General features: G+C 45.2%; 1 protein-coding gene across 1 annotated transcript; it reads right to left on the reverse strand.

Moving 5' to 3' along the window:
- On the reverse strand, positions 1-9,236 carry nt5e (5'-nucleotidase, ecto (CD73)). The gene is made up of 9 exons (XM_020619468.1): positions 8,524-9,236; positions 6,833-7,055; positions 6,573-6,761; positions 5,003-5,200; positions 3,954-4,108; positions 2,815-2,923; positions 2,473-2,622; positions 1,832-2,032; positions 1-1,740 (listed from the first exon to the last, which is right to left on the reverse strand). The coding sequence occupies exons 1-9, from the start codon at positions 8,866-8,868 to the stop codon at positions 1,583-1,585; spliced, it is 1,728 nt and encodes a 575-aa protein (XP_020475124.1). The 5' UTR covers positions 8,869-9,236; the 3' UTR covers positions 1-1,582.
- Between the last annotated feature and the right edge of the window lie 386 nt (positions 9,237-9,622).

Here is a 9,622-nt window from a genome sequence, read left to right on the forward strand (position 1 = left end):
TTTTTTTTAGCAGATGTAGCTGTGCTGACGTACAAATGTACTGCAGTATTTTCTGGAAATGTGAGTGAACTCCATGGTCATTGACTACCAATCCATTAATCTGATGGTTTGGATGTGTTCAACTAATCTGAATAAACTTCACTGGAATCTTCAGTGGAGAAAATGGACTTGCATCACAGCAGATGAGTAAAAACAAGTGTGTGTGTCTTTACTGTGGATCCACAGCACAGAGTGAGAGTGAGAACAGTCTCTGCCAAGCCTTGGAATCTGGATGTTTTTCTGCAGTTGGCAGCTGCTGCCGGCTGCCTCGGGCTCACTGAAGCCCAGAGTTCCCAAGCATTATTATGCAGTGGATGTTTGGGAGACCCCTCACACAGAGAAGCCTTGTTCACTCCACTTGGACTGTGTCACGGAGGATCTCTGGCTGAAACACCGGACGTTGCACACAGATAAAGAACATTTTCCACCTACTTCTGAGATTCCCGCAGTTTCAGGCGTCTTGCTGAAAATGCTGCTTGGACTGTGTCTGACGCACTCGGCATGCTCCAGCCTGAACGTGTTGCTTCACAGCAAGGAAAAGACAAACGTCAACAACAGCCATGACGCCCCATTCGCCACCTGATCAAAAGATTCTGACAGGTTTTCATCAGATTCTTTAATGGCCCAGTTTCAAGAATCCTCAGTAAAAATATGTCACATTGTTGTTTTTAAGGATCAGTGCAGCATGATCAGGCTTTTTAAAGCCAAATGTCAAAGTTGGTCTCAAATAGTCAGGCTATAGTTTAAAATACTTTATCACCAAGTCCAGATTTACATGCAAGCTTTAGTATTCATAACACTTCATACTCAAATGTTAGCTGCACAAGAAAACATGGGTTAAAAACAGAATGAGGCAAACACATGAACAAAATCTACAGATGAAGCCGTAGACCGAGGTTGGATACTGGTCAACACTACAGGGACCAACAACGAAAGGTGAAACGTGTTGTTACATGAACGACCAGAACCAGCTGCAATATTAGGGAACGGGATGAGACAATATTCGGAATGAAACGAACAGAGACAAACTGCAAACACAGCCAGAGAGCATAAAAGACTTTGTACAAAACACATTGTTTATGGTTACGAATACTGGGACGAGCCGCTGGAGCTGAGTGTGACGTCAGTCGAGCTAATGCATCGACACTTTGGCATTTTACATTGCAATACCTTCACAAATTCATCAATTGTTTTCCAAACTGCCACCAAGAAAAATGACAGACTCTATACTACTACAGAAAGTTGCAGGATTGTCATTCAGCTCAATGCAGCTGCTAGTGGTCATTAGAGGAACTGCAGCTTAGCAGTTAGCACTTAACATTTTAGATGTGTTTTTAGCAGTGTTGTCCAAACTTGGTCCAAATGGAGATTCAAGACACTCCCAGCTAGACAGTCTGGGAAAAAACTGGCCACTGGAGCGCTTCAGTTTAAAATAAGGCCAGATATCTTCACCAGTCCTGGAGGATTATAGCCACATGCTGCTTATAAAAACAAAGTTGGATCAAAAAACCTTTTCTGCTGTGTTTCCTGGATGGATTCAGTCTTACATGCTCCCGCACAGAGTCCAGACCAGTCCCAGCCAAACCAGTGGAGTGCTTAGTCTAGAAGCTGCATTGTAGATCTTGATGCGTCCTTCAACAGAAGGATAGACCGTCTTTCTTTGTGAGATGTAGCTGGACACAACTGAAATGTCCAAATCCCCTGAAGAGAATGCAAATAGATGTTAACTTAAAAAATGCCCACATCTCCAACAACAAATCAAGCCAAGTCCCTGAGCACCACGCCACCTCACCGCTGTCGTGTTTGAGCATCTCCTCTTTGATCACAGAGAATCCGTCTCCACCTGTCACCAGGTAGGACGGCAGCACCACTTTATAAACAGTGTCATCCTGAACCGGCTCGTAGCGAGGTACGCGACACTTTGTGCAGAGGATGCTGAGGCTCCTCACGCGCTGCTGCGGTGGTTGGGCGAGGTCAAACTCCACGTGGAACCCTGTTGGATGACAGAAAAACCTGGCAGTTAATGCAGTCCAGAACGATCAGATGGTAAATGGACTGTATTTATATATCGCTTTTCTCACAGTGTGTTGCACTGGCCAAAGCGCTTTACAGGAGATCATACACCATTCACCCATTCACACACCGATGACAACAGGCTGCCACACAACGGCACTAGTCAAGCCACCGGGAGCAATTCAGGGTTCAGTGTCTTGCTCAGGGACACTTAGGCATGCAGGGAGACTGGGAGTCGAACCACCAACTTGCTGGTTAGGAGACAAGTGCCCTACCTCGTGAGCCACAGACCACCCCCAGATCATCGAATCAATGCCTCTGAGACAGTCTGAAGTCAAACTCACTACAGGACTGTCTGGTGCTAGGTGCACCTACAAATAGGCAACAGTACAGATGGACAGTATGTATAGATGCAGATACCAGACACTTGCAGGAATTCTCCGGTACTCTGGCCGTAGCGTTGCACCGAGTGTTCAAAGGCTTTCCTCAGCGTGGAGCCTTTCAGCTGCACCAGGTCAAAGGTTCCTCCGAAGGGTAAGACGGAGATCAGGTCCTCCATGGTGATTGAACCTACAGACCACACATCAACACTGCTTTGTTAAATTCTCCCGACAGATTTGTGCGTGTAGAGTCACTGGGAGGAGAATGGAGCAGAGTGAGCCAGCTCAAGCCATGCCATCTTTTTCTGGGCGCCATTCTGGCTCTGTAAGTAAAATACCGCGCTGGTTTGACTTGACTTCTACGTAAAAATGAGCAACGCACCGTTCCTAGTGTGTTCATCGATCGACGCCCGGATGCCTCCTCCGTTGAAGATGCAGGCACTGACGTGGGTCCACTGGATGCCGTCTGAGAATTGAATGTTGTTCTCAATCTGAACAGTGGAGACAAGAAATGTACATGGGTCAACCTTGGTTACTACATTGTACTCTATGACCTGTGTACAAATGACTACTGGAGGTAACTTCATGGTGTAACTCTGAAAACCAATCAGCTAATCATAATGAAGGTGGGTTGCTTCTTTTGAAACTAACTTTTTTTTTTCAACTTAAAATGTGATATTAAAGGAACAATTCAATATTTTGGCAAACAAGTTTTCTCCCTTTTTATCTAAGAGATCGACAAAAAGGTTGATATTAATCTGGCTGAATGTTAAACAGGACGTGGTTAGCTTAGCTTGGTTTAGCAAGACTGACTGGAAATAGCCAAGACATTTTGTCTGCTGCCACTGCCATGTCGAAGAATCCAGAGAATCAGATGTTTAATCTGCATCAAATTCAAAAACTGTTCCTGAATTCATTCGACATCAACCCAGAATTCAGTGAAAATAGCTGCAGACTCATGTTTAGCCATTGCCCCCCCCTTAGCAGCTCACATGACAGGATTTTAAGCTCAGTTATCAGATTTTCTTGTTAAGTTGCACCTTGAGAGTTGCCGTTGACTTCAGCCTCGGTATTTTCATGTGCACAGGCTTTTACATTCAACCTATTATTGAATAAGCAGAGCACCTGTTAATCTTTTGTGTGGTTGATTTAACCAGTGTTTTACATCCAGCTAACAGCCAGCGGTGCTCAGAACACCTTCCGCTCTGCAGCTCTGCCAAGCCAGCAGAGGACACGTGAAAGTCTTCCATTTACACATTTAATAAGAGAAGCGACTACAGTGACTACAAGGTGAGAAGGCTCCGGCTCAGCTCAGGTGTCGTCTGACTGATCACAGTGCACTTTAATTTCCAGTAATTAGTCAGAGCTTTGGTGCAATGATAAAGGGAATAAACTGGAAAAGGAGAATGAAAGGCCAGGATGAAGTCAGTTTGTCAGCTGGAGCTACTGGGAGTACTGGAAACAGATGCCTTCAGTTCTCCAGCCGAGCCAGCAGAGGACACGTGAAAGTCTTCCATTTACCATTGCGTCACAGATCAGGTTTCCCATGTTGCATTCCTGAAACCGACAGTCCTTGTTGTCTCCACTGAGGAAGACCAGAGTTTTTCCCACCACTTGAGCCGAGTAGTTGGCCAGGTTCTTTTTCCATTTTTCCACATCAGCAAGAACATCTGGATCTGGACAAGACAGTACTCGGTTTTAGAGGGAGCCGTTTTCATGTGAACACAGTGAATGTCTGGTTTCTGCGGGTTCAGAATAAAGAGCTGGACTAAGGGTTTGGCCGTGACACCACTCCCTCGCTCCCGCTCCACCACCACACAGAAGATGACACACAGATGACATTAAAACATGCACGGACAGAGCGGCGTCAGTGTGTCGTTCACATCTAAGAACTGTGTCAGAAAAAACATTCTGTCCTACAACATAAAGAGAAGGAAGAAAAACCTGGTCATTCTTTATTTTACAGGTCCTGTATTTTACAGCTCATTTCTTAGAAATGTTTTCTCACAATTATCTAAATAAAATCACCTTTCATTTCAATTTCCAAAAATATTTCCAAGAACGAACTTTGGTACCAATTATAGGAAAAGCACAGCTGCAGTTATTACGTACCACGTGGTTCAGTCGAGATTTAAGGAAAAAAGAGGAAACAATGTGGTAGTTAAGTGAGGTCTCCAAGAAACAAAGGGAAATGAAAAGTCTGCGCTGCAACACAACACTTTCACTTGCGTCTGTGTTGGTTGAACTGCTGACCTTGGTTTTGTTTTGCACATGCTCCATGATAAACATCTCACACACAGAGCAGCTCTATGTACAAACTCAGAGTAACGCGACAGTGCAGCACATTTTCTGTCTCGTCTGGAACCAACAGTTTGTTTCTAGGAAACTGACGGCGTCTGGTTGTAAACTACGTCTCACTCACCTACTCCATAATTTCCTTTTTTCCTTAAAAACTCAAAAAACAGACACTTTACACTTCCTCTATGTCCTTTATCATTTTTACTAAACCTGACATTATTATTAACTAGAGAATCCGTGACCTGTAAAATGAACAAAGATTTACTCTTTACCCTGTGGGATGCTGCTGTCCAGTAGAATTGGGTTTCCTGTGGACTTCACCACATTTCCAGCCTCATCAAAAGTCACCTTCAGATAACCCAGATATTTTCCAAAGGCATAGGCCTGCACCACAGGAACCTGCCGCCCGTCATCTGACTTCACAATGAACGGATACGGACCTGCAGGGACCTCAGTGGACGGGGGGGCTCCTGAAAGACAAGGTGTGGGAACCAAGGAAAAGTTCAGAGGCTGTGGGATCGGAAACAGCAGCCTGAACTGGAAAGTGTCCCAACGCGTGGGTTCACTACACAGTAACCTATTATCTTTTTTTAAAAACCGGTTCCTTTATAATGTGTCAAAACATTTAAAAACTCTTCGCACAGTTGCTCACAGCTGTGATTCCAGTGTCTTGTTTTAACATGATCATGTTAATAAAGACAACACAGCGGTGAGGAGGCTACCTGTCATCTGCAGGTGTCGTCATTCCAGGTCCAAAGACGTGACATTGTCCAAAATTCCACAATAGAGAAAAGTCCAAAAAGCCATTAACCATCTAACAACACTTCACATTTCTTTGGTCAATAATACCGGGTAATTATATATCCATTAAAGAGATGACTGCAGAACAGTTTGTTTATCCTGATTCTTGCTGCAGAGAATCCTCGTTATTTCCTGGAGTTTCTGTGGCCTGAGGTCCAAACCAACAACTCGCTTCCTCTGACTGGCCTGAGACTTATTTATGGAGGCCAGGCTCAGGCTGACAGCATGTTTACTGTGGAGTACGCCACAAGACTCAAAGTCTGCTCGCGTTCAGGAGCAGACACACACAGAAGGACAGTTTGAGTGGAATGAGAATGCAGTGGGAGTGCAGTGTTTGTCAGGGGGAGTAAAAGTCACATTGATACTCAAATTAAAGAGCATTCTCAGCATGGGAGCCAGAATAAGCAAGTCTGAGCAGCCTGCTCTGAAAAAGAGGCTTCATGTCAGGCTGCTGGTTTTAATTCAGAGCTGACGATGCTGGGAATGCCTCCCACCTCGCACACATGGAAACACACTGGAGGAAAGGTGGTTGCAGAACACCACCACCAACACTTACATCAAAACACAATCCTGTATCTACACCAATGCAATAGATCCAGCTAATTAAAATGTAGATCCACACGGTTTGTGTGGATCTGGTTTCACTTGTAGCAAAACAGGTAGCTATGTGCGAACATGAGACGGACAAGAGGGGACGAGCCTGGTGCCATTCTGTTGATATTCTGTGACACTGGTATTAGGCTCAGATCAACTTTGTTAGCATAACATGCATGTAGCTGTAGTTTCTTCATGGCCCATCTCACTTCGTTAGAACCAGGGTTTCAACTCGATCTAAACCGCCGCAGTGGAGCCGATGCGTCCCAGTATGTGTATGGAAAGAAAACATCAACTCCCTGCTTTGTTTTCTCAGCAAGATTGATGAGAGAAATGCTGGACTGCATCGATCTGGAGACACTAGCCAAGAGAGGCAAACCCAAGCTTTCTCTTAGATCCATAAATAATCATGTGACAGCTGTGGCGTTAAAAGCTGTATGCACCTACCTGTATAGAGGAAAGTGTTGCTATGACCGCCGATGACAACGTCGACTCCACGAACCTTCCTGGCGACCTCCTGGTCCATGGTGAAACCAGAGTGACCCAGAGCGATGATCTTGTTGACTCCCAATTTCTGAAGTTTGTCCACGTGAGGCTGCATGGCGGTCACCTCGTCCTCGAACCGCAGGTGTGGTCCTGTTGCACAACAAGGTCAGTGAGGGCAGTGAAATGCTGAGACAGATTCAGAGGCAAACACAGAGACTCACCGGGTTTGGACAGAGCGGACGTCTCCTGTGACGTGTATCCCACCACGCCCACCTTCTGCTTTCCAACAGTCACTATCTTATAAGGTTCATAAGAGATTCCAAAAGTCGGGGCCAGAGTTTTGTCAGATTTGATGTTTGCACTGAGAACTGGACACTTGATCTGCTCCATGAACGGTTTCATTAGTCCCTCTACGCCATTGTCAAACTCATGGTTTCCAAGCGTCTGAAAAACACAAAACAAAGTCACATGAAGAAGTCGGAGAGCTGCTCCTAAGTATGGACACTGATTTTAACTTTAGAAGGCTGTTCCACTAAACTTAGCTCGCAGCAAGTGATGAAAGAATTCTGGTTGTCTACATCCGGCCCAGCCAGAGCGATCTCCGTCAGCTCAGCCTGTTTAACCTGGACCCCACAGAGTGCAGTTCTAATGATGAGTGAAGCCTGAAGAGGCCTGTGCTCGGCCCAAACCAGGGCCCTGGATCCCACTGGGAGGTACCAACACCAGCAGCAGATTTAGGTTGTTCCACGCAGGTTGTTTCTCCAGTGGATTAGTGCCCCCGCTCTGAAAACATGTTCTGGTTATTGCCTGCTTACCTGATATTTGAGCACAGTGAGGTGTGTGTGGAGTTTCATACTGATCTGCTGAACAGAGCACACACAGGGGACCATGGAGGCCTCTCTCTCTCATCAACTCGCTGGTCTGTGACAGTCTGTTCTCCACCAGGTTAACAAACAACTCACTCAGCCTTTTCTTATTCTGGCTAAAGATTTAAAAGCACACAGCACCTGCTCATTAAATGCTTCTTCTTTATTTGCTGCTATTAAGATAAGTAAACCCAGCTGAGCCTTTTAACCTGGAACCATAAATCGGCTTCGGCCTGTCAGTGACTGATTCCTTGGTTATAAACAGGAACATTTCCTCCTCCTTTATCTCTGATGGTTTTAATGTGCAAAGATGATCCTCTAGTTGTGGTTTCAGTAAAGACAAAGTGCATTTATGGTCATAAGACATGAGCCAGTTGACTCAAAGCTTCAGGGTGGTGTTGGTGTTCTCCATCTAAAGGTCACTTCTTTATTGTAGCTTTCAGACCTGAAGGGTTCAATGATAAACGATCTGACCAAGAACAACATAACAGATTAATTCTATTCTTAAAATGTGGTTGTGAACCTTAGTGGCAGAGACATTAAAGCTCTGATTAGGACAGAGCCTACAGTATAAGCAAGAATGACTGTTTTTGATAATAGTATGTTAGAAATAAACAGGAGGAACCTGTTCCTTTCTGGGTTTAGTGGGTACTTCCATATTCTGCTAGTGTTTACTGCACTACATTTATCTGAGAGCTACTTAGAAACTAGGACTGTACATAAAACGTGATTAGTTTAATAAACGGTCTTTTGTGCAGATTCACCAAACATAATCGTGTAGGACACGATTATGTTTGACTACATTTGTACTTCTACTGAAACTTGACCCACAATTCTTAAGTACTTTTATTGATAACGAAGAATTTGCTTATTGCATTGCTACTTTTACTGAAGTGAAGAATCTGAAAACTTCTTCCACCAGTGGTAACAAAACAGTCCAGTAAACCCAGTGTGAACTGATCGTATCACTTTGGTGAGACTAGAGGAATCAATCGCGTAATCAATACTGTGGGCTGCAGAAAATCAAGTCAAGTAAAGTTTCTTACCATGGCATCGTATCGCAGGCTGTTCATGAAATGCGCAGCCTCGGCTCCCTTGTAGTAATTGAACCAGACGGTGCCCTGGAACTGGTCTCCGGCGTCCAGCAGCAGCACGTTGCTCTCGGTGTTGCGGATCTTCTTGATCATCGTGGCTCTCCGGGCCACGCCAGCGAAACACTGGCCACTACCGTCGCATTTCCCCGAGTGCGTGCTGGTCTCCTCTACCCGGGCATGCACGTCGTTGGTGTGGAGGAGAACCAGGTCCCAGGCCGCCGAGGGGGACACAGTGAAGCACAGCAGGAGGAGGCAGAGCCGCAGCAGAGCGCTCCGCTTAGGGTGCACCGCTTTCATTTGTCCGCGGATGGCTGAGCGCAAAAATGCAGGAGGAGAAACTGGAGACGGTGGCTGGTACAGGATTAGTTTCCTCTTACACAACAGACCCAAAACTTATTAAAAGTTCTCTTCTAGCTCTCCACGCCCCCAACACGTCTCCTTATAAAATATCGGAGATCCCCTGAGACTAGTTGCCGGGCAAGCCTTTAGAAAAGGAGGAGGAGGATTTGACGTTAGGATATATGAGGTGCCGTACGGGACTTTTTTCAGAATTATCCTCTCACAGACACATGTGAAACCAAAGTCTTTTACATACTATAATGAAAACCACTCACACATACAACTGAAATGCTTTCACACATACAACTGAAAATCATTTCAGTGAAACAGGAAGGTGATGGAAAAAAAGCTGAGCAGATTTCAAAATACAGGCTAACAACAGTTAGCCACAGTGATGTCTGCTCAACAGCCTGCAAGCAAAAAGCAGCTTATAAGTATACTGGCCTCAGCAGAGACCATGAAGCCCTGTCAAATGTGACAACTGGACAACAGCTGACCATTCCAAATCCAAGTGGGGACACGCTGGACAGTCATCTAGCATCACTTTTCCCATCCCACCAACACAGCAGCAGGCTACCTTCTTCTGCAGCTCCAGTAAGGAGAGAACTGTAGAGCAAGTATTTCAGCCACAATGTATGTTCATCTGATCCTCTTTGTTTCTGAAGTACAGACTCTATTTTTTGAGGTGAAAGGAAATGAAGAGGATGTTGCA

The sequence above is a fragment of the Monopterus albus genome, unplaced genomic scaffold, assembly GCF_001952655.1.
Source record: "Monopterus albus unplaced genomic scaffold, M_albus_1.0 scaffold220.1, whole genome shotgun sequence".
In the NCBI taxonomy this organism is placed as follows: domain Eukaryota; kingdom Metazoa; phylum Chordata; class Actinopteri; order Synbranchiformes; family Synbranchidae; genus Monopterus; species Monopterus albus.

Coding starts and splice junctions, on each gene's coding strand:
- nt5e (XM_020619468.1), bottom strand. CDS start 8,868: ATGAAAGCGGTGCACCCTAAGCGGAGCGCTCTGCTGCGGCTCTGCCTC. Junction 6,762..6,832: donor GTCCGCTCTGTCCAAACCCG/GTGAGTCTCTGT, acceptor GTTGTGCAACAG/GACCACACCTGCGGTTCGAG. Junction 2,033..2,472: donor AGAATTCCTGCAAGTGTCTG/GTATCTGCATCT, acceptor GTCATCCAACAG/GGTTCCACGTGGAGTTTGAC.